Source organism: Balaenoptera musculus, chromosome 15 (genome assembly GCF_009873245.2).
Source record: "Balaenoptera musculus isolate JJ_BM4_2016_0621 chromosome 15, mBalMus1.pri.v3, whole genome shotgun sequence".
Taxonomy (NCBI): Eukaryota; Metazoa; Chordata; class Mammalia; order Artiodactyla; family Balaenopteridae; genus Balaenoptera; species Balaenoptera musculus.
This window is the reverse complement of record NC_045799.1, coordinates 50,368,707-50,392,477: the sequence shown is the minus strand read 5'-3', so window position 1 is coordinate 50,392,477 and position 23,771 is coordinate 50,368,707. Positions and strand designations below refer to the sequence as shown.

General features: G+C 56.2%; 2 protein-coding genes across 8 annotated transcripts in view; one reads left to right on the top strand and one right to left on the bottom strand.

The window, feature by feature from the left end:
• UNKL (unk like zinc finger) overlaps positions 1-23,771 on the top strand; it is a 45,002-nt gene that overhangs the window by 18,647 nt on the left and 2,584 nt on the right. For 4 of the 7 annotated variants that reach the window (XM_036824494.1, XM_036824493.1, XM_036824496.1 and 1 more), the window contains 8 exons: positions 55-139; positions 684-769; positions 7,329-7,391; positions 13,458-13,635; positions 20,972-21,064; positions 21,886-22,113; positions 22,711-22,913; positions 23,000-23,257. In XM_036824494.1, coding sequence (XP_036680389.1) covers positions 55-139; positions 684-769; positions 7,329-7,391; positions 13,458-13,635; positions 20,972-21,064; positions 21,886-22,113; positions 22,711-22,913; positions 23,000-23,257 — 1,194 coding nt within the window. Of the gene's footprint in view, positions 1-54; positions 140-683; positions 770-7,328; positions 7,392-13,457; positions 13,636-15,264; positions 15,423-20,971; positions 21,065-21,885; positions 22,114-22,710; positions 22,914-22,999; positions 23,258-23,771 lie in introns of those variants that run through there. The other 3 variants (XM_036824495.1, XM_036824498.1, XM_036824499.1) reach the window with 3 other exon arrangements.
• On the bottom strand, positions 15,130-15,962 carry LOC118880693 (protein EARLY FLOWERING 5-like). The gene is made up of 2 exons (XM_036824503.1): positions 15,557-15,962; positions 15,130-15,365 (listed from the first exon to the last, which is right to left on the bottom strand). Exons 1-2 carry the CDS (start codon positions 15,732-15,734, stop codon positions 15,163-15,165), a joined length of 381 nt encoding a protein of 126 aa, XP_036680398.1. The 5' UTR covers positions 15,735-15,962; the 3' UTR covers positions 15,130-15,162.

The following is a 23,771-nucleotide window of genomic DNA, read 5'->3' as shown; positions in this document are numbered from 1 at the left end:
GAAACAGGTTTCCAGTCCAGCCTCTCTATTTGCTGTTTTATTTTCATTTCCTAGATCTACAAGTCTACCAAGTGCAACGACATGCGACAGACCGGGCACTGCCCTCGGGGCCCCTTCTGTGCTTTTGCACACGTGGAGAGTGAGTACCTTGGTGCACCCGGAGCAGGCAGGGCTCAGCCTCGGTCGGGGGCGGCTGGGAGGGTCGGCGGGGCTCTGGGCTTCATGGGGCTCAGCATGGCCCTGCCTCTGGGCACCCCAGGGCCGTGAGTGTAGTAATTTTGATGGCCAGGTGAGCCCATAAAAAGTCCCCAAAGGCAGAAACCGTGACGGGAAATGCACAGACACGGCCCTTCCCCCAGTGTTCCTGAGAGCTTCCTCTTAAAGCTTTTTGATTTGGGTTTCCTGTTCTTATGAGCATAGTTGCAAATTCTGATTTTACTGTTTTTTATTTTAATGGGGAGGGTGGCTTTTCCTGTTGAAATTTTCCATTACTTTCTGCTGTTGGAGTCGTTCATGATTTGCTCTGGAAGACGCCAGGGTCCCATGCGGTCAGCTCGGCTCACAGCGGCTCTGGCCGACCCGTTAGAGACTAGCACACGCTTGCCCTCCCTGATCTGTGGGGTCTCTTTAACCAAAGTCTCAGCCAGCAGCCACTCAAAGCCCGCCACCCCCTTTCTTGGCAGAGAGTCTTGGAATGGCCAGTGACTGGGGCTGCCGAGACCTCACCTCCGCCAGCGGCCCCGCGGCCCCAAGCGGGCAGCCCGGACACGTAAGTGGACGGCGTCCCGAGGAGGGTGCCCGCTCTGCTATTTGGTTTGAATCCAGTGTTAGGGACACGGATGGATGTGCTCTCTGGGTGAGATGGTTGGAGGCAGCCTGCCTGCAGGGTTGGCGGCTCCTTATAGAAGAGTCTAGAAGAGTCCTGGCTGAGTCCTGGCCCGGGTGTACTTGCCCAACCTTGCCTTTTGCCAGACACGCACATATTGGCCATGTGCGAGGCACGGTCTCTGGCTGAATGTGAAGAGGGGCCCTGAGTCCAGGGGGACCCCTGAAGGGCAGGAGAGGCGGGTCCCCAACGAGGTGCGAGGGCAGACCCAGGCGTCTCAGTGAGATTTGGGCAGTGAGAGATGGGGGGCCTGGTGGGTTAGGACCCTTGTGCCCGTGCAGGTGGAGGGGACAATGGGGGGCTCCGTCCTGCGTCCCGTCCATTGCTCTGGCATGGTCGTGGGCATGGTTGTGGGCTCCTTGGCTCTGCCTTACGTCTCTGAGGATGATCCTCTTCCTCGCACATGGTTTTATCTGTCGTGTTGGTGTCATTGAGGAGGTGGCCGCCTGGGATTGGTTCTAGGAAGGAAACTGGAAAAAACTCAGGTGTTTCCCCGCCCTGTCTTTCTTTCCACTTGTTGCTTTTCTGAAAAAAGAGAAGGACAGGCAAGGTGAGGACAGCTGAGGTGGGGTTTGCTTAGAGGAGCCCTGCCAGGCACACAGTTCATCACTGCTCCTTCAGCACGGAGGAGCGTTCGGGACCACCACTCTCTTCCAGTATTAGAGCCGACGCTTGGCAGAGACAGAAGCTAATCCCCTCCTCACCTTGGTGGCTCCCAGGGGGTGTGACAGTCGTGGTTTCAGGTGGTGGTCAGAGGGCCACTGGCTTGGCTCCCACTGAGGGCCAGGGTGGATGGATCCTTGGTGTGGCTTGTACCTGAGGAAGCAACAACTAGGGTGTTTGGACAGGGAAGCTGGGACACTGCAGGAGGCGCTTCCAGCTGCTGGGCGGTGCCAGAACAGTGCGCCCACCCCTGCAGACAGACTCTCAGGGCATCCTTTGTCTTCTGTTAATTATTTTGCAACTTAAAAGTCACCGTGCTAGAACACATAGTGGGTTCCAGGGCTGGGGGAGGGGTGGCAGTGAGAGCTCAGCGGGGAGGGTTCCTCCGCGGATGGAAATGTCGTGGAACTGGATAGAGGTGGGGATCGCACAACATCGTAAATGTGCCAGATGCCACTGAATCCTTCAGTTTAAAAAAATTACGCTTATGTTGTGTGAATTTCGTCGCAATTTTTAAAAAAACTAAAAAAAGTAATGAAGCATCCTGTTCGGGGCTGGCTCTGACTTTCGGGCCCAGGACATGGACGGCCTCAGGGCTGGCCTGGCAACACCATCTTCCTGCATGGTGTTGGGCTCCAGCTGTGTGTTGGGCGACTTTGGCTGAGCGGGAGCCCTGGTTTTGTCTCTCTTAGGTCCCCTGTTGCAGCAGCCCCACAGGGAGGGCCCGGCAGCCCTGCCAGGTCTGAACGGGAAGATTGTGCAGGGGAGGGCATTGTGCTTGGGGCGGGGCGGGGGACAAGGTTCTCATTCTCTCCTGGTTGCCCCCTCCATCCTGAGTATATTTGTTTGTGAGGATTTTCACAAGTCCCGAATCCAGCCTTGTGCACAGTGGGTGTTCCCGCTGCTTCCTTTTCAGTGTAGAGAGAGTCTGGGTGAACAGACAAACCATGAACCTCACCACGCATACTTCACCCTGGTGGGGGAGAGATGCCTGGAGTCTCATCACCTGTAGATGTGGTCCTGGGTTTGAGGAGTCTGTCTTGGGTTTGAATCCCTCCTCTACGACTGGGGAGAGGGAAGCGGCTTCCCCACTGCTCGCTCCCGGCTGTGGGGCCCACGTAGCTGTGGGTCAGCTCTCGCTGCCGGCGCCCTCTCCTCACTGTGTCGAGAACTGGCCACATCACGTGACCTGCTGGCATCTCTCAACAGAAGCACATTGTGAAATAATAGAAAATATGTATATTGGTCTCTTCTTCCCCCGGTTCCTCACACAGGACTCCAAGACCCTCATAATTCTTTTGTTCCAGTGAGGTGACTCTTGGTGGGCTCCTGGATGGGGCTGGTCACAAGAAAGACCAGGTGTGATTAGAAGCCTGGAACTTTCAGCCCTACCCCCATCCTCTGGGGAGGGGGAAGGGGCTGGAGATTGAGTCAATAATGGATCGTGCCTACGTGATGAGCCTCCATAAAAATCTCTAAAGTATGAGGTTTGGAGAGCATCCAGGTTGGGGAACACATCCATGTGCGGGAGGGTGGCACACCCCAGCTCCACGGGGATAGAAGCTCCTGCACTTGGGACCCCTCTGGACCTTGCTCGGAGTGCCTCTTCACCTGGCTGTGCATTTGTGTTCTTTATCACATCCTCTATTACATAATGAGCCAGTAAACATAGTTATGTGTTTCCTTGAGTTCTGCGAGCCCTTGTACGTGTTTCCTGGAGTTCTGTGAGCTATAGTACAATGGCTTGGGTTCCACTGTAGATGGAACCCAAGGAGGGGGTCATGGAAACCCTGGTTTACAGCTGGTCGGTCAGGCGCACAGGTGACAACTTGGGACTTGGATTGGCGTCTGAGGTGCAGGCGTGTCTCGTGGAACAGCCCTCAGCCTGTGGGGTCTGCGCTGCCTCTGGGTAGCGAGTGTCACAGAGGAGTTTTTCCTCTTCACCAGCCGTGACTTTAGCACAACCTTTCTGCGTGCTGCCTCTCATGTCTGGCTTCAGACTCAGCTGAGTTCCTTTGGTGAGGCAGGGAGCTGGGCTGCTCTCCTGGGTGATGCCCACCCTGCTCCCCGGGTCAGGCTCCCAGCCCCACAGCTGCTTTAGGCAGGGTGCACCTCGATTCGCCCACCTCACAGGTCCTCAGTTACCCTGAGGTGGGACGCGAGTGTGTCAGTGTAACCGTTTCAGAATGAACAGCAGCGCCTCGTGTGGCCACCACCTCTGCTCGTCCTTATGTGAGACAGAACTCACTCAGGTGGGCCTAAGGCCAGGACTGGAAATTGAGGGAGAAGTTAAAATCCTCCAAGAAGTTACTGAGTCCGTTGTACTGCTCGCCGCATGACAGGCCAGTAAGTCGAAAGATGAGTTGTTGGGGCAAGGAATAGCAACTTTATCCAGAAAGCCAGCAGACCGGGAGGACAGTGGACTAGTGTCCCAAAGAACCCAGTTAGAATTCAGGCTTCTTTTGTACTAAAAGGGGAGGGGGTATGGTTAGTTGTTGCAAACTTCTTGGAGTCCTTTGTTCTCAAAGCTGTCCACATAGGTCTGGTCACATTCCTATAAACCTCCAGCAAGATAAATGTTATGCTCTGTTTTGCAACTTTTTATCTCTGTATGAATGGAAAAGTGATAAACCTTTAAAGGTCAGAACTTTGAGAATGGGCTATCCTGTGTATTTCAGGCTATAGGCAACATTCTTTTAGTGATTAACTTGTAGCAAAAGCAATAGAATACAAAGGTTAAAGCAAAAGAAACAGTCCAATATGGAGTCAGATTTGTTCTTCCCTATTACAAAGTTTCCCTTAAAAAGATTCAAGCAAAGTGTTTCAGTGTGAAACATCCAGTCTTCCCCTGGAGGATCACGACATTGGAACTGGGAACTGGCTCGCCCTTCTGCCTGACATTTTCAGCACATGCTCAAATAGATTTTTTTTTTTTAAACAAATGGCTTTTATTTATTTATGGCTGTGTTGGGTCTTCGTTTCTGTGCGAGGGCTTTCTCTAGTTGCGGCAAGTGGGGGCCACTCTTCATCGCGGTGCGCGGGCCTCTCACTATCGCAGCCTCTCTTGTTGCGGAGCACAGGCTCCAGACGCGCAGGCTCAGCAACTGTGGCTCACGGGCCTAGTTGCTCCGCGGCATGTGGGATCTTCCCAGACCAGGGCTCGAACCCGTGTCCCCTGCATTGGAAGGCAGACTCTCAACCACTGCGCCACCAGGGAAGCCTCGCTCAAATAGATTTTGAGCATCCAAGAATCATGTGTGATCTGAGGCGCTGGGGTCACCTTGGGCCGCCTCTGGGCATGGGTTCAGGGGCATGTGGTTTGGTCGTGACCCTAAGGGAATACATCGATTGGGGTGTTTGGAGAAGCTCGGACCTCAGCATGGGTCTTGCTGTCCCAAACGAACCGTTTTCGTTTAAAGTGGGGGTGAGGAATAGAGGACAGCTTCCCTTCCCTATTTTCCTGAATCTCAGTCACCTTTGACAGCAGAACTGAACTTAAGTGAAAGAACTCTGTGCTCTGTCCGGGGCAAGCTGCTCTCACCGGCCTCCCTCTTGCCCCATTCCAGAACATTCACGCACAGCTAGGTGCCTGCTCAGCGCACCTGAAAGCTCCTGTGTGATGGTGGGTTGCTGACGTTACAGAGCATGAGCTCCCCTGCCCGCCCAGCACAGGTGCAGGCACAGGGAAGAGTCAGGAGGGACCCTGGACGGGGACAAGGCCCCACGCAGGAGCTCTGGGACTTTATCCTGAAGGCGAGCAGAGCTGTTTCAGGACAACGTGGTTTCTTCACAATGTAGCTTCTCCTTAGAGCGAGGGTCTCAGGTCCCTGGTCAGGGCCTTCGGAGGCCAACAACCAAATTGGGGTGGGGGCGGTCACTTCTGGGTGAAAGGAATGCAAGGAAACCAGAGAAACCAGGACGGGCTCAGAGTTGAGCTGGGCGTTGGGCATCAGGCAGGAGGAAGGGGCCCCAGTCAGGGCCTGTGTGGACATGGCTTCTTCTCTGCCTTCTGTGAGTCTTCTGGGTCCTTCTACAAATCCAGAAATCAAACAAGGAAGGGATGACCTGAGCCACCGCCACAAGTTCATGTTCACTTATCATAAGATTAGGCACAAAAACCAGAATAATACTCAGATCTAAAGAACATTTTGGTGCAGTTTTTTTGTTTTGTTTTTTGTTTTTGTTTTTATTTTGGCTGTGTTGGGTCCTTGTTGCTGCGCGTGGGCTTTCTCTAGTTGTGGCGAGCGGGGGCTACTTTTCATCGTGGTGCGTGGGCTTCTCATTGTGGTGGCTTCTCTTGTGGAGCACGGGCTCTAGGCACATGGGCTTCGGTAGTTGTGGCATGCAGGCCCTAGAGAGCATGGGCTTCAGTAGTTGCATCACATGGGCTCTAGGGTGCGTGGGCTTCAGTGGTTGTGGCGGGTGGGCTCAGTAGTTGTGGCTCGCGGGCTCTGAGTGCAGGCTCAGTAGTCATGGCACATGGGCTTAGTTGCTCTGTGGCATATGGGATCTTCCTGGACCATGGATTGAACCCATGTCCCCTGCATTGGCAGGCAGATTCTTAACCACTGCACCACCAGGGAAGTCCCTTGGTGCAGTTTTCATGCTTATGTTTGACCTGAGAGTACAGGCTCTGAGCTCTGCAGGCAAAGCCATCCTCGTGCAGTTTCCCCAGAAGGTGGCTCATGGGAGTCAGGATTTTTACATGCGAGGGAGAGGAAATAAACTGTTCCCTCTATCCATTAGGTTTAGTGTCTGGGGTCCCGCAAATTAAACTGACCAAAGGCAAATTAACTGGAGAAAATGTTTATTACTTATGCATTTGGAGGCTAGACCTGGGGGCTTAACTACCCTTTTAACAAAGAGCGATAAATTGTGGAAAAGTGACAAGACAAAAGGGGTTTCTGCTTACAGGGAACTAAATTTGGGAAGGTAAAGATATGGGGGAAATAAGGGAAGATGCGGGTTATTTTAGTTTGTTGTGAGGCTCAGCCTCCTGCAGTCCTTTGGGTGATTAGCGTTCTCAGGTGGTTAAGCTGTTCCCTTCCTCTTGGGAGGGAAGGGATCGCCTTTATGAAGGGAAATTTATAGGCTGTCTCCAGGCAGAAAGGGGGAGGGCAGAGAATAGCCTTCCAGGAAATCATCTGCCTCAGGTGTTGGACTTTCCACGACTTTCCCGGCTCTGGAGATGCAGCCCTGCCTGCGAGGCTCTGTTTGGGGTTCGCCGTTGTGGGTTCAGGGAGCTCTCACCTGCCTTCACACAGACCAGCCAGGAGCGCAGAGATCCACATCAGGTGTAGGAACTGGAATCCAAGAAAACTGATGCAGAGGCAGCAGATTTGAAAGCCTTTCTGTTTCATGGACTTCAGTCCTCGGCCTTTTCTTCCCCCCCCCCTTTTATTTATTTGTTTGTTTGTTTATTTATTTTTGGCTGTGTTGGGTCTTTGTTGCGGTGCGCAGGCTTCTCACTATGGTGGCTTTTCTTGTTGAGGAGCACAGGCTCTAGGCGCGCAGGCTTCAGTAGTTGTGGCTTGCAGGCTTCAAGAGTGCAGGCTCAGTATTTGTGGCGCACAGGCTTAGTTGCTCCGCGGCATGTGGGATATTCCTGGACCAGGGCTCGAACCTGTGTCCCCTGCATTGGCAGGCGGATTCTTAACCACTGCACCACCAGGGAAGTCCCAGTCCTCGGCCTTTTCTGCCTTCCGAGCAAAGCTTAGGTCTCTGTGTGTTTTTAATCAGCTGCTTTTTCTTCCAACAGCCAGTGCTTTTTCTGTTGCAGGCAAAGCGGAGAGATTCACCTGCTGAAGGCAGCCAGAAGGCCAGCGAGCAGGACAGTAAGCAGGTACTACCCGAGGCGAGATTTCACGTTCTCTTTGTGACTAGACCGCTGCCTGTGTAGCCCGTCACTTACCCCTGACTCATGCCGTGACCTGGTTAACATCCATTTGTAAAACAGCTACATTCTTATATTCTTCTTAAAGTCATCTGTTCCGTATGTCCTTTGTTTTAATGTTTTAAAAAGTGTGCCGTACCTTGGAAACAACAGAACCAAAACCTCTTAAAGTTTTCCCCACGGGGAAATAAGAGGTGCCCTTCGTGGCCCTTCTGTGTGAGTGTCCCCGGGGCAGCCGTGACAAAGCTCCACAGACCGAGGCTTAAACAACACGCAGTGATTCCGTCCAGTGCCCGAAGTTGGAGACGAGGGCGTCAGCAAGGTTGGTTCCTTCTGGGGACCTCCGTTCTCGGCCTGCAGGCGCCGTCTTCTCTCTGTGTCTGTGTCTGTCTCCAGTGGTCCCTTTTCCATCAGGATATCAGTGCTATTGATCAGGACCCACCCTATCAACCTCGTCTTAACTTGATTCCCTCGGTAAAGACCCTGACTCTAAGCAGGTCCCGTTCAGTGGTGCTGGGGGTCAGGACCCCAACATCTGAGTTCTGGGGGCACAGTTGAGCCCACGGCAGCGTCCAGGGTGAGCCTGGCTTGGTCTCCCTCTCTCGGGTCACAATCTGGAGTTGTTTTCACCTCTGAGGGAACTAGTGATCAGGAACTAGTGATCAACGCATTCTTTCTCCTCCAAGGGAGGCTACATGGGGGCTTCCCGCCGTGCCCCCCCCCCGACCCCCAGGCTTCTGCTGAGTCAGGCCCTTTCTCTCTGTTCTGTGCGACATAGCTTCCTGTACGCTTGGTAAACCAAGTTGTTGGAGAAACAGGTTTTTTTCTCTGGACACAAGGATGCTTGTTTTCCTGTCACTGTAAAAAGACAGAGGGAGCTTTACACGCTCTGGAAGGCCTGGGCTGGGTGGGATGCGCAGCGAGCACTCACTCTGGCCGCTTGTCACCTGTCTCTGCTCTGAGCTTTATTTTAAATTCCCAAGTGGACAGGCCCTCACAGTTCCTTTTCTTCTGGTTTTCTTAGTGCCCTGAGGGTACTTCCTGGGGGATTTTTCAGAGCAAGATGTTCAGGCACTTTTTTTCCATTAGAAGCTTCTGAAGCACATTTTTGAAATCAGCAGGGTGGTTGAAAGTAAAAATACAACCCAGTTATCTTGTCATTTTTTTTTTTTTAAAGAGATTGAAATCGAGAAGTTGTTCATTAAGAATCTGAAACATGAAATGTTAACAGTAGTGTAGCCAACAGGGTACGTGGCCGCAGTCTCAGGGCTGAGGAGGAAGGGCCTGGAAAGGAGTGGGGCTCACGGCGGGGGAGCCCAAGAGGGCCGGGAGGTTCCCAGTGTGCGAGCCGCCCTCCGCCTTGGGCGCTGTGAGTAGACTGGCCAAGTTCATCCACCAGCCAGCACTCACCTGCACCCAGAGACCCCCTCCGTCCTGTCCCAAAGCCAGGCCCGGTTGGAAAGCCAGAGGGCCCCTAGGCCAGGTTAGCTGGTCCCAGCATTTCCCCTGGGACCCCCGAGGTTCCCGCTGTGTTTGAAGGGTTGGCTGGAATGCCCAGTGGACGCCGTGGCTGTGAGGCCAGCCTGGTGGCTCTCTCGGGTGAACGGTGCTCAGCTGCTGCTCCGGGGACCCCTTCCCTGCATGTGGGCGCTGTCCGCTCTGGCTGGAGGAGAATGCTGGCCACCTGTCCCTGGGACCTCCCATCTCCTCTGAGGCGGCTGCAGGACCCCGTGTCCCTGGGCCTCAGCAGCAGCTCTTGTTTCTGGGGCTTCGATCATTGGGTCAGAGTGGGGAACACAAGGCGTGTGGTGTTTTCCTTGATAAACTGAGGCGGTTCAGTTCGCTGGTTAGCCCGGCCCACTCCCCAGTGTCTGTCTTCCTTCCCAGGGGGCCGCTTCCTTAGACACCCCCTGCTTGCCGGGCGGCACTTGGTGGTTCCTGCCGAGGAAAGCAGCTCCGTGCTGTGGCCTCCCATCGCTGCAGAGTCCAGGCTCCGAGACCATGGAGACAGTGTCCACAGTGCGCAGACCCCAGCCCTCCAGGACTCGCTCTGTCCCACCCTGAGAGGCAGCCAGTGGTGTCACCCCGTGAGAGCAGTGCAATTGGAGGACTCAGTTCTCAGCGAACAGGCGGGCTTTCCAAGTTGTCAGTCTGATGAGTCCCCAGGTCACCCCAAGCTTCCCCTAGCACACGAGTGTGTCTCTGCTACTCAAAAACAGGCAGATGGGAAAGCTTCCTGACTTTGGGATTGGCAACAATTTCATGGATGTGACACCAAAAGCACAGGCAACAGAAGAGAAAATAGATAAATGAGACTTCATTGAAATTAAAAACTTTCGTGCATCAAAGGACACTATCAACAAACAGAGTGAAAAGACAGCTCATGGAATGGGAAAAATATCTGCAAATTATTTATCTGATAAGGGGTTAATATTCAGAACATAGAAAGAACTCCTACAACTCAACATCAACAAAACAAGCAACCTGATTAAAAAATGGGCAAAGGGGCTTCCCTGGTGGCGCAGTGATTGAGAATCTGCCTGCTAATGCAGGGGACACGGGTTCGAGCCCTGGTCTGGGAGGATCCCACATGCCGCGGAGCAACTGGGCCCGTGAGCCACAACTACTGAGCCTGCGCGTCTGGAGCCTGTGCTCCGCAACAAGAGAGGCAGCGACAGTGAGAGGCCCGCGCACCGTGATGAAGAATGGCCCCCGCTTGCCGCAACTAGAGAAAGCCCTCGCACAGAAACGAAGACCCAACACAGCCAAAAATAAATAAATAAATTTTTTAAAAAACTGGGCAAAGGACTTGAGTAGACATTTCTCCAAAGAAGATACACAAATAACCCACAAGCACATGAAAAGATGCTCAATACCAGTGGTCTTTAGGAACATGCAAACCAAAACCACCATGAGGTACCACTTTACGCCCATTAGGGGACAGCTGCTATTAAAAAAGCAAAACAAAGAATAACAGGTGTTGGCAATGATGTAGAGAAGTTGAAGCTTTTTTGCATTGCCGGTAAGAATGTAAAATGGTGCAGCCGCTGTGGAAAACAGTATGGTGTTTCCTTGAAAAATTAAAAATAGAATTACCTTATGATCCAGCAATCCCATTTCTGGGTATATACCCAAATGAATTGCAAGCGGTGTCTCGAAGAGGTATTTGTACACCCATTTTCACAGCAGCGTTATTCATGAAGCCAGAAGGTGTGAGCAACCCAAGTGCCCATTGGCGGATGAATGGATGAGCATAATGTGGTCCATCCATACAGTGGAATATTATCCAGCCATAAAAAGAAAGGAAATCCCATCACATGCTACAACATGGGTCAACCCTGAAGACTGTGTTAGCTCAGGCTGCCATAACAAAACACTAGACTGGCTGGCTAACATACCGGAAATTTATTTTCTCACAGTTCTGGAGGCTGGATATCCAAGATCAAAGTGTAGGCAGGTGTGGTGCAGACGGCTGGCGTCTTGCTGTGTGCCTGCACATCCTTTCCTCTGTGCCTGTGCATCCCTGGAGTCCCTTCCTCTTATAAGGACACCAGACCTATCGGATCAGAACCCTCTCTTATGACCTCATTTAACCTGTCACCTTAAAGGCCCGGTCTCTAGATACAGTCACATTGGAGGTTAGGGCTTGAACATTCGGATTTTGGGGGGACACAGACATTCAGTCCACAGCAAAGACATTATGCTCAGTGAAATAAGCTAGACACGAAGGACAAATCCTGGGACTTCCCTGGCAGTCCAGTGGTTAAGACTCCTCACTTCCACTGCAGGGAGTGAGGGTTCGATCCTTGGTTGGGGAACCAAGATTCTACATGCTGCGAGGAGCGGCCCTACAGTGGGATGCCCCCCACCCCATACAGTGGGATCCTGTATGATCCCGCTTATATGAGGTCCCTGCAGCTGTCAAATTCATAGAGACAGAGAATGGAAGGGTGGGTGTCAGGGGCTCGGGGAGGGTAGGGAGTTAGTGTTTAATAGGACAGAGTTTCAGTCTGGGAAGATGAGAAAGTTCTGGAGATGATGGTAGTGATGGCTGCACAGCTGTCAGTGTATTTAATGCTGCTGGATTGTACGCTTAACAGTGGTAAGATGGTCAATGCTATGTTATGTGTATTTTACCACGAAAAAAGAGAAACCGTGCAGACAAAGCTGGCGTAAGGAGGGGCATGGGCCCCCCATTTTGCTGTGTCATGTCTGGCTCCCCTGGTGACAGAGACCCCACTCTCCACCCATCCTGGTACATCTGTAGCCACCGTGGGTGGCCTCAGGGAAAGGACCAACCAGGATGTTGTCATCGATTTTCAGGACAAAGTGTCACCTGATGTCTTCAAGGGGGCACGTGCTCCTGCAGTATGAATTTTTTGGGTGGGTGAAGTCACGGCAGCTCCCAGCCAGGCTCCATGCGTGGGGTTTAACATGGGGTGTCTGCAGTGCCATGGGTAGGTTCCTGCCATTCCTACCTCGCCCGGGGACGGGGCAGTGGCTGCAGCGGGAGAGAGGAGGAAGGCCTGTGGTCACACCTCCCATGGCTGGAGGGATGGAAAGCCGGGTTGTGGATGGGCAGGTGGGCCCACCTCTGAGCCGAAGCCCAGGGAGAGCTGGGGGACGTTGCTCTCCAGACCTCTGTAGTTTGAGTTACTATTTTTAAGTTTTAGTCTCAAGCATACAATGGCGATCAGTCCCAGGGTCTCTGCAGTCATGGAGCAATGGGTTGTCACCTGGGGCCTCTCTTGAGCAAAGCCAGTTGCTGGGGGTAGACCGTGAATGCCAAGAAGGAGGCCTCAGGGCTGGGAACACTTGCTCGGAGAAACTATTCTGTGCCAGATTGGTCTCTTACACACTGTTCAGTGACTTTCCTTTTTATTATGAGAATTTCACTAGGAACCCCACCTCCTGCACTTGGTCTTATAGCACCCCTTCCCTCCCCCCGCCACGGTTAACTTTTCCTATATTATTTTGAGGCAAAACCCAGACAACATACCATTTCATTTTAGTATAGCTTCTGACTCCTGATTTCCTAGCAACCTCTGAGTGTGCACCCAGACATGACTGTGTACGATGTGGAAAGCCCTGAGGTCTGACTTCGTAGGTCTGTCCTGGTTCATTTTTATCACATCCTTTTCTGTGCACAGTGCCCTCCACGTTACTGGCTATTCATCCAAAATTGTGCCAATTCTTTTAATCTATCAAGTAAAGATAATGTGAATTGCCCCAATCTTTTTCTTTTGTTGGGTAACGAGGTCATAGGATTTTTTTTTTTAATAAATTTATTTTATTTATTTATTTATTTTTGGCTGCTTTGCGTCTTCGTTGCTGCACGCGGGCTTTCTCTAGTTGCGGTGAGCGGGGGCTACTCTTCGTTGCAGTGCATGGGCTTCTCATTGCAGTGGCTTCTCTTGTTGCGGAGCATAAGCTCTAGGCACGCGGCTTTAGTAGTTGTGGCATGTGGGCTCTAGAGCTCAGGCTCAGTAGTTGTGGCGCACGGGCTTAGTTGCTCCGCGGCATTTGGGATCTTCCCGGACCAGGGTTCGAACCTGTGTTCCCTGCATTGGCAGGCGGATTCTTAACCACTGCGCCACCAGGGAAGCCCCTCACAGGATTATTTTATCGACGTCTTCAGAAGCAGTGCTGGCTTTCTGCTCACGTCTGTGGTGGGTTGTTTTTAGGCTGCCGCATCTGCTTGTGAATGTCCTTCTCTGAATCATTATTATCATGATTCTTATTATCATCATTAGATGGGACACGCCCTGGATACATTTGTTCCCATCCCTGGGTGATCGACAGCTCATGATTCTGCTGTCACAGTTATTGTAACTAACCAGATGTTTAAAGCCCCTCTAGAATCTCTGGAAAAGTAGTCAACTTTCTTTGTTTTGTTTTGGGGATAAAAGTAGGCCAGCCCATCCGTCTCGATTCTGTCATTCTCTGTCACTGTGCTGCCATCACGTTGCTGTCCCCGAGCAGGGTGCTGGCTTATCTTGTTATGTCTTTGCACAGGGCCACCTGGCGGTGTTGGCAGTGGGTCACCCCCTCGCTCCCAGTGTGAGTTCCAGCCTCGCATCCAGCCTGGCATCCAGCACTGGCTCAGGCGGCTCCTCGCCCACTGCTCTGCCCACTGTCTCGGCTCGTGCCCACCCTCTTGACCCCACTGGCAGCGCCGTCGAGGCGGTCCCAGGTAAGTCCGGGGCTCTGCTCCCATCTCCCCGACGCCTCTTTGCACTTCCCTTGACGCCTTCCAGTATGCATGGTGTATGCTCATGCTCAGTTTGTAGAAGAGCGTTTTCGGTCACCTGCCACTTCGGCTGTGTTGCCCGTGGTCTAGGAAATGCCTGCCTCGCTGGGGGCCTTGGGCTGCAGAGGGGATGAGGAGCCCTCAGGCGGGGCAGCTGGACGGGCCCCACAGGGCAAGGCAGGGCAGGCAGTGCCACCCAGCCTGAGACCACCAAGAACAGGAGGCTTCAGAGAAATGGGGGTTGTGAGGGGTGGTGAGGGCACCTGAAGACGGGGGACGGTGACAAGGGTGAGGAGCGGGGGTGAGGTCACAAGGCATGGGCACGGCTACCGGCTGCAGAGGGGTCCTTGGCCGCTGGGAGTCCTTGAGGGTTTGTGGACTGATGACTGGTGTGATTGGACCCGGGGGACCTGTCTGGCAGCTGGATGGAGGCACAGAGCCCAGGTTGGGGCTGTCGTGAAAGCTAAGGGAAGAGTGGAGCTGGCGGGCGAGACGGTGCCTGCCAGGGCCATACGGGTCACCTGGCCCTCTCAGGCCACGTCTGGGTGCACCTGGCTGCACCAATAATACTAGCCAGTTTTGGGAAGTAACAGAATCCTCAGAACTGCCCTCTGGCCCCAGGAGGAGGGCCCTAGCTGGCCTTTCTGCTGTTGGGACCCAGGACCCAGAGCGCACACCCCACCTGCTTTGGGGCTAACAGGTGTAGACTGGATTGTTTTTCCATGTAGTTTCATTCAGGTTGTATCCTTACTAATGCGCTGCATGAATAGAAGGGGTAAACTCTGAAATAAACAGGTGCTGGTTCCAGATTTTCTGTGTTTAATGGATTCAGTGGAATCATTTCAGGGCCACTGGGCAGGTTCCTTTCTTTTGCCTTACACTTCATATGAACAGGCGGGAACCTCCGGAGTTCATTGCCGGGTGGCTGGCAAAGGGTGGAAAGACTAGATCGACTGTGGAGGGACCTCAGGGCTGTGGGCAGCTGACTCTAAGTGACCTCCGAGGGCAGGGTCACGGCCTGTTCATCCTGACCCGCATGGCGTTGGGTTGAGCGTGTTTTACCTGAGTGGGGTCCGGCCTGAGCCGCGGCAGGTGGGCAGGGTAGGAGCAACCGGCCGGCGGCAGGGCTCGGGACTTGCCGCGGAGACCCCACTTTAACCTGAACAAAGCAGCCCGGCCCCGCGATGGTTTTCGCACAATCTGGGTCCGGGGTCCCGGCACGCCGCCTCGCAGCGCCGGGAGGGGCAGGTGCTGGTAAGAGGAGGTGGCGTGCCCCGCCGGGGGCCCATACACCGGGCCTTGGAGACGCGGGGATCCGAGGACAGGGAGCCGCGGGGCCCGAACACTCTCACCAGCCCGCACAGCGCTAGCCAGGTGCGACGGGGCGGGGCCAGGGGCGGGGCAGCCTAAGGCTTGCGTCACCGGTGTGGGGCGGAGTATGTCGGGGGCGGGGGCATCCCGAGGCTTGCGTCATCCGGGCGGGGCAAGTCGGGGGCGGGTCGATCTAACATTTGCGTCACCAGGGGCGGGGCCGGCGCGGGCCGGGCGGGGCGCGGGCCGTGTTTGAATCGGCGGCGGTGGCGGCGGCAGCAGTGCGGGGCGCCGGACGATGGGACGGTGAGTCAGCATCGTCAGTCCCGCGCCGTCAGGGTGCGGGTCGTCGTTACCCGGAGCTGCAGACAGAGCGGTGCGCCAACTCTTTCTGCTAGGTACGCCTTCCTGCGCCCCAGGTGCGCCTTCCCTTCTCCCCAGGTGGGCCAACTCCCGTCCCTCCAGGTGGGCCAAATCCGCTCCCATGTGAGGTGCGTCTCCCCCTCCTCCCCTCCCCCCGATCTTTCCCCTCCCCTCCCGGTGCTCCTCTTACCGGTCTGCGGTACCCGCGCCCCGGGCCAGGTGTGACAGCCAGGGGTTGGTACCAAGATCTTCGGGGTTGCGGAATGAGGCGAATACAAACATCCCCCCTTTAGGAACCTGCTCTGCAGAGGCGCCCGCTGCTTCCCTGCGTGGGCGCCAGCCGCGGGCTTCTCCAGGGAAGCCTGCATCGCCTAGCGGAGGTGGGTCTCTCACTCCCCGATGAGGACGGGGTTCCTGCCTTGTCCTGCTGCGAATCGAATCGCCGCCTGCACTGTCGGAAACTCAGACCAGCAGTGAGCGGGTTTGCCAGGTGCTTCTCCATCCTCTAGTTAGGGGAAAGACAGCCCGCCAGGGGGCATCCTGCCCCCTCCCCGTGGGTGCAGGGGAGCACCCCCACGTCAGGGGTTCCCCATTCTGGCCTCTAATTCGAGCACTGACTGTGTGCATTGTTCCCGTGTGTCCCATGGTCCTGGGGACCTGGGCACCTCTTGAATGTGCTGTGTCACGTCGGAAACCGAGCTTTGCCAGGGCCATTACTCAGCAGCTTTCAGCTAATTGCTCGTTAACATCTGGGCGGTTACTGGTACTTTGGCAAGGCGGGCTCCGGGTCACATGGCACAGTTTACCTAACTGGGTTCACATAGATTTTGAGTGTTAAGTTAGTTCTTCCTTTAAGAGAACGTCTCAGAAGACCTGGGTCTGATCTCAGGGAACAGTGGGGTGTGTAATAGGATAAGAGACATAGTGCTGGTGAAAAAGTGGGCCAGGACACCTCCTGGGAGCGCCAGTGACCGCCGCCACCCCCCCAACCCCCGCCTCCGCAACATAGGCTGTGGTTTGTCAGGTGAGAGTTGGCCCCTGTTGTGCCCTGCCTGCACCTGAGCAGGGCAGGGCAACAGGGGTGCCCCTTTATGCTGAGTCATTGGGTGGGGGTGGGGGAGTGGGATGAGATAAATCACTTCAAGGTGAGAAAAGGCTCCTGTACTCAGTTTATTTCTATCCATCCGTCCATCCCTTCCTTCATTTTATGTGCCTTTGTTATTCAAAAAATGTTTCTGGAACTCTGCCAGCTTTGAAGCAGACCACCCCTAACCTGATCCCACCACTCCAGGTGCGAAGGGCTAAGTCCATATTGTCAGGTCCTCCTGACCAGCATGTCCAGGACGGGAGCTCAGGACCCCAGGCAGAGCAGATGTGCCAGGCCAGCACAGGGAGCATGGGTGGTGGTGGCAGGTCAGGCGTGCAGTGGGCAGGTCAGGGTGCTTGCTGTCAGTGGGTGAGTCTGCACATCGGCCAGCAGTGGTCCAGGCCTGGGCTGGACCGCACAGTCCAGGTGACATGCAGGGATGGAGGAGGGGGTGATTCTGAGAAGGGTTTTGGAGGCTAGGCAGGAGTTTTCTCAGGACTAGTGGGGCTAATGGAAGCTGTGGCAGGCTGTATCCCACAGCAGTGTCATGGCTTAAAGACAAAGGAGGAGCCATTGCTGGGGTGGGGAGGGGAAGGGTGGGAAAGGGTCCTGCTGGGGAAGTGTGGACTGGCTCGCCAAGTAGTACATCCTTTCTGGGAGGCAGGACTCAGGACATGAAAGGGTTGGCATCACAGAAAGGTTACTCCTGGGACAGAGCAGGTCGGGGTGAGGGGGCAGCCTGCAGAGATGGCTAGAGCTGGGAGCCCTAACTGGTGTGGGTCAGGGGATGAGGAGTTGAGGGCTCCGCTGGGCTTCTGCTCAGTATGTGGGCCCCGGTGCACCAGCTCAAAGGAGGCACCTGTGTGCGGTTTGATAAGGAGCCAATGCTGCAGTGGGGCCACTCCTGCTAGGAGGAGGCAGTGTGGCCGTGCTGGGGGACGGCTGGGGCGTCTGCAGGTGAGCACTGCAGAAGTCACCTGTGTCCGGGTGTGGACCAGGCACAGGAGGGGCTGCCGGCCTCCCATGGAGGGTGGGAGGGCCAGGAGGTGGCCCCAGGCAGGGGAGGGAAGAGGGACAGGGCCGCCTTTGACCGGAGGGGTTTGGGTGCACAGTGCAGGGCTGGAAGGCAAGGCTGGGGCGACAGTTTAAAGAGTGAGCTGGAAACTGGGGACAGCAACAAGGAGGGGGTCACCCGACTAGGGGCGGATTTGGGTGAGGGGCTGCAGGGCCTGTGGTCATGTCCTGGGGAGCAGGTGGGAGCCAGAGGCTGTACCCCCTGTGCGGAGTTCACATTAACAGGAGACAGGTCTGTCTGTGGAAGGGTCCTGACAGGTCTGGGCCCCTAGGTCTGCAGGAGGCACCGTTCGAGCACCACAGCACGGCCTGGAGAGGACAGGTCGGTGTGTGTGGGGGGGTGTTTCCAGGTGGTCTCGATTGTTGTGAGTTAAATTATGTGCTCCCCAAAAGATATGCCTCTGTCCTAAACTCCCCAACCCTGTACCTGGGAATGTGACCTTATTTAGAAACAAGTCTTTGCAGGGAATTACCTGGTGGACCAGTGGTTAGGACTCCACGCTTTCACTGCCACGGGCCTGGGTTCAATCCCTGGTTGGGGAACTAAGATCCTGCAAGCTGTGCGGTGCTGCCAAAAAAAAGGAAACAAGTCTCTGCAGATGTAATTAAGGTAAAATGAGGCCATTAGGATGGGCCCTAATTTGATATGACCGCTGTCCTTATAAGAAGGAAATTTGGACACAGAAACACAGGGGAGGGAAGACCACATGAGTACAGAGGCAGAGGTGGGTCTGGTGTGTCCACAAGCCACGGAATGCCAAGGATTGCCAGCAGAAGAGGCAGGAGGGAGGGTCCCTGGAGCCTCAGCGGGAGCCCAGCCCTGTGCACCTTGACCTCAGCCTCTGGCCTCAGAGTGGATTTGCATGAGTGGAATTGTGTTGCTTGAGGCCGCCTGGTGTGTGGTGCTTGGTTTTGGCGGCTCCTGGACACGAATGGCCCTGCGTGCTTTTAGATGTCAGGAGGAGGCTTCCTGGGGAGCAGGAGGCACTTGCTGCAAAGAAGCGTTGAGAAGCAGGGCCGGGAGGGGGCACCCACAGAGGGGAGTGGAGGCCCCAGGAGGAAAGGGGGACTGTGCAGGCCAGAGGCGGGTGCTGCCCCCACGGTCCCAGCCCCGCTGTCTCCCTGAGGCAGTCTTGTCAGTCTTTTCTTCCTGTCACCACTCTTGCATCAGGCCACCTTCCAGTCACCTCCATCCTTGGATGTGGTCATCGGGTGCGTCACATGAAACTGTTGGCGGGGCTGGTCCAGCTGTGCAGGCGCTATTGTCACAGTTGGGGCAGCGCTGTGAGCAGCGCTTCATGTCTTCCTGCCGCTCCCCCAGGACTGAGGAGCTTGGGGTGCTGCCAGCCCAGGGCCTGCATCGATGTCCACAGCGCCCGGTGTCACAGGCTCAGCCCCTTTGGCCTCCTCACACCCCAGAGCAGAGGTGGAAAATCCAGGGGCCCTGGCCCGGTTGCCACCCTATGTGTTCACCAGCCCTTCAGATAGTTCTTCCTGCAGTGCGGTACAGTCGGGGGATCCCTCTGGGCCGAGGGAGCCTGTGCCCCATTCCGTGCTCCTGGCTGTCGTTGCCAGTGGGGCCAGGACCAGGTCATGTGTGCAGGTGGCGGGGATGAAACAGGGAAGGAAACAGACGCGGGGACCCCTTGTCTGCCTTCCCGGGTGCGCATGGTAGCCTCGCCCTGGGGCAGAAGCTGCACTGGGACCCCAGTGGGCCGCTAAGCGCTGGCATCGGGTGGCAGCCCTCCCCGTGGTTGGCTCAGTGGTCCCCATGGGGCCCAGGCAGGGAAGGGATGGGGCTGCCCATTGGGCTGGACCCCAAGTCTGCTCTGCATGTGTCTGGCTCCCGACTCCTCAGAAGTCACACGTCTCCTGCCCCGTTTTTCCCCCCGAGTGTGGTAGAGGGTCTTTCATTTGAAAGGCAGCAGCCCTCTCCCTGGGCGTGGGTCTCTCTGTTCCAGAGGCACGGTCTCATCCCCTCGCCCTCTTTTTTTTTTTAAATAAATTTATTTGTTTATTTATTTATTTTTGGCTGCATTGGGTCTTCGTTGCTGCCGTGGGCTTTCTCTAGTTGTAGCGAGCAGGGGCTTCTCATTGTGGTGGCTTCTCTTGTTGCAGAGCATGGGCTCTAGGCGCATGGGCTTCAGTAGTTGTGGCTCGCGGGCTCTAGAGCACAGGCTCAGTAGTTGTGGTGCATGGGCTTAGTTGCTCTGCGGCATGTGGGATCTTCCCGGACCAGGGATTGAACCCGTGTCCCCTGCATTGGCAGGCGGATTCTTAACCACTGTGCCACCAGGGAATCCCTACCTTGCCCTCTTGACTCTTGGATCAAATGCAGCCACCCCAGCCTCCCGGCTCCTCCTTCCTTTGCTCCTGGGGGTCTGACTGAGCCCCAGGAGGTGGGGGGGCGTAGTCAGAGCTGAGCTTCCTCCTCTCTGGGGTGGGTCTGACTTGATGCTGCTCGTTGGGTTGGACACTGTCCAGGGACTCTGACATTTGGCACCAGGCAGCTGGGGGCGGGGCAGAGGTGGGAGGCTGACCCAGAGCAGGCAGTTCTGACGAGGGTCCCCGTGGTCCACCCCTGGGCTGGGGGCATTGAGTGCCTTTGTGGCCTCTTGAAATGGGACTTGGTGCATCTGACCAGGCGTCATGGGGCACTGAGGGGCCCTGCGGCCAGCAGGGGGCACGGGACTGGGCCACACAGGAGAGGCCCGCCTGCCTCCTGGAAGGGGTGCTTTGGGAGAGCATACCCCAGAGGCGGGTTGGGGAGAAAGGTTCTGAGGTGGCAGAGCTCCTGTGTGCTGTGCCTTCGATGTCACCACGGTTTGCTGCGGACCTGCCTGTGACTTTGTGCTGGGGAGGTCTCTCTGGCCCCACGCTGTGTCCCAGGAGCTCCTGCAGCCCCTCCCCTCGGTTCCCAGGCCACACCTTCCCTGAGTCGACCCTCTGGGGCTGTGGGAACTTTGGGGGTTGGCAGGCCTGACCTCAGCCGCCCCAAGACAGCTTCCTGCTTGGTGTCAGTTCCCCAGGGTACAGGACCCCAGGAGGGAGTGTCAGGTGGGGTCAGCGTCGAGGGGGCCATGTTCCATTCCCCTGTCCCTTTAACAGACAGGCCTGGGGGGCACCGAGGGCCACAGCAGAACACCCAGCTCAGTGCCCCAGGGGAGAACGGATGTGGGTCTCTGCTGTGACCCGGCTGAGGAGGTCAGCGCAGGTGCCACCTGAGTCGTCCGTGAGCTGCTTTCCCCTGGACGTCGCCGTCCTGGAATGTTCTTTACTAGTCAAGCATGTTTATTTGGTCAGTTTTACCAAATGATTAGGAGTTGAGTCAGTGAGATGAGGGCTGTGTTGCTGAGGCTAGTAGATTGGCCCCAAGCCCAGACTGGTCCCCTCCGCCACAAGAGCCTGGCTTTCCCCCGCGATGACGCCGGTTCTGTTCTGCAGGATCCTCTTTAGACCTTCACCTCGGCGACATCAGCCTCGTGCCCCCAGATAAGGACCTGGAGGAGCACGACAGCCGTGACCTCGGACCCACAGGTAGTGCCTGCACCCGGTGCTTTCCGGGGCCTTCTGTTGTGGCTCTAAGGTGGGAGGGGTCCTGTCTCCCTCCCTGCCGCCCCCACCCTGAGGTCCCTGCAGAGGTGGGGGTCAGGCCTTCGTGTCCCTTCTCAGATGTTTAACCACTGCATTGGCATGAAGACAAATGTGTTAACATTAGGTACTGAATCATTCTGTTTGACCTAGAAGTTTATCTTTTTTCTTCTGTTATTTTTTTAAAGATTTATTTATTATTTATTCAATTAATTTATCTTTGGCTGTGTCGGGTCTTAGTTGAGGCATGCGGGATATTTCATTGTGGCGCAAAGGCTTCTCTCTAGTTGTGGCATGTGGGTTTTCTCTCTCTAGTTGTGGTGCATGGGGCTCTGTAGTTTGCGGCACGGAGGGTCTCTAGTTGAGGCGCCCGGGCTCAGTAATTGTGGCACGAGGGCTTAGTTGCCCTGAGGCATGTGGGATCTTAGTCCCCTGACCAGGGATCCAACCCGCATCTCCTTCATTGTAAGGTAGATTCTTTACCCCTGGACCACCAGGGAAATCCCTCTTCTATTATTAAAATAAACCATTTCTGGGGGGCCCAAAAAGTACTGGGACCACCATGCCCATGGACAGGTCGGCCGGGCAGGGCCTAGTGGGTGTCTGAGCAGTGAGGGGTGCAGCCACACCTCCCTGGGTGGGGGTCCCCCCAGCGCTCCCACCCCCGGTGTCCACCCGCTCCATCAGCTCGGAGCGGTGCTGGGGGATTCCTGGGGCAGAGGATCTCGCTCCGCCCCTCGCTAACCTGGCCCCTCCGCCCCACGCAGGTCAGCGGTTGCTTGGGGGCTCGGCGCCCGTGGCCATCCCAGGCTGCCTGCCCCGCTCCCCGTCCCTGCAGTCCTCGTCGTCCCTGTCCGCCTCCCCACTCGGCTCCTTCTCCCAGTCCCTGTCGGGGCCACTCGTCTCCTCAGCCATGACGCCCCCCCAGCAGCCGCCAGCCCTCAAGTCGGAGCCCCGAGCGCTGGGCCCCCCAGCCCCGTCCTACAACTCCTTCGGTGAGCGGGGCTCTTGGGGCTCCAGGTGCGGGAGGCGGCCACAGCGCGGCCCATCCCGTCCCCGGTGTCTGCTGCTCGGCGGAAGGTGCCCTGGGCAGGGGGCCTGGGGTTTGCACCTGAACCTCTGTGGGGGTGTCAGTGTGCCTGGGACCCCGAGCCGCTCTCGTGACACCACCACGGCGAGACCTGCCTCACCCGCAGGCTGCGGGGGTGTGACATCGCCAGAGACCAAGCTCAGAACCAGACGGATTTGCAAAAACAGGAAACTTGATTTAAATTTCTTTCCTTGAAAAATGTTATCTTATGCGATCTGTTTTGTTTTAAAAGAGTTGATATTTTAAAGTATCTAATTTCTAATGACACATGTATGTCAATGGATGTCACCCATGCAAACAAAAACCCTTTGGGGTCCTCCAGATTCTAAGTGCATAAAGGGTTCTGGGACGAGAGTCTGAGCACTGCTGCCCCCACGATGCAGCCACAGAAACGGATTTGTTTCCTTTGCTGGTGGAGAGATCGGGGTCCCCAGAGCTTGCCGGGGAGATGCTTGTGAGGTCCCAGCACAAGCAGGCTGACATCCGGCTCCTCCACACTCAGGCTTGAATGGCGTCCCCGGCAGCATCTGGGACTTTGTCTCTGGCAGCTTCTCTCCCAGCCCGTCCCCCATCCTGAATGCTGGCCCCACGGCCTCTTCAGGTGCGAGTCCAAACAGTGCCGAGCTGGCCCGGGTCAGGCGGCAGCTGGACGAGGCCAAGAGGAAGATCCGGCAGTGGGAGGAGTCCTGGCAACAGGTGAAGCAGGTGAGCGTGGGGAGGGGCTGCCGCGCAGGTGAGAGGGGCGCGTGTGGCGGCTGCTGGCCGCCATCACTGCAGCCCCTGGGTTTCAGGCCTGTGACGCGTGGCAGCGGGAGGCCAAGGAGGCCAAGGAGCGGGCGCTCGCGGCCGACAGCGCCCGGCAGCTGGCGCTGCAGAAGAAGGAGGAGGTGGAGGCCCAGTTCCGACGGCTGCAGGAGGAGCTGGAGGGCCGGGGCTTGGCCTCCGCGCTCCCCGGCCTGCGCGGCTGCGGCGACATCGGCGCCATCCCCCTGCCGAAGCTGCATTCGCTGCAGAGTCAGCTGCGCCTCGATTTGGAAGCAGTGGATGGGGTGAGTCCGGGTCTCGTTTTCAAGGCACTGGAGGGGGTGCATGGAGGTGGTGGGGAGCCGGCCGAGCAGCTTCCATCCACTCCCACCTCTCCTCTTGGCGGCCGTGCCCTCGTGGACAGGGGCCACATCGCCTCATGCAGCTGGAGCTCTGGTGTTGTCTGGGGCACCTCCCTGGGTCGCCCTCCAGGGTCCCTGGTCACCCCCTTGCCTAATGTAGCGTGAAAGCCGCTGCCCTCAGCTTAGTGGGAAAATCCTTCCACACCTGGGCATTTTGTTAGAACCTGGGGCATTGGGAAGGCTCCACAGCCCTGCCTCTCACACACCGTCCCCCCAACCCCGGCTCATGGCCCAGGCCGCTGGGATGCACACCTCTCATCCGTCTCCAAGGCGCCATCATCCAGGTTTTGGCTGCTGTCGGCCGGAGGCTGGGTCCCAAGTCGGAGTCCATCCTGACCCGGCCCCTCTGTGTGGCCACCTGCCTGGCTACCCTTCCCACACCATGTGGTGGCTCTGG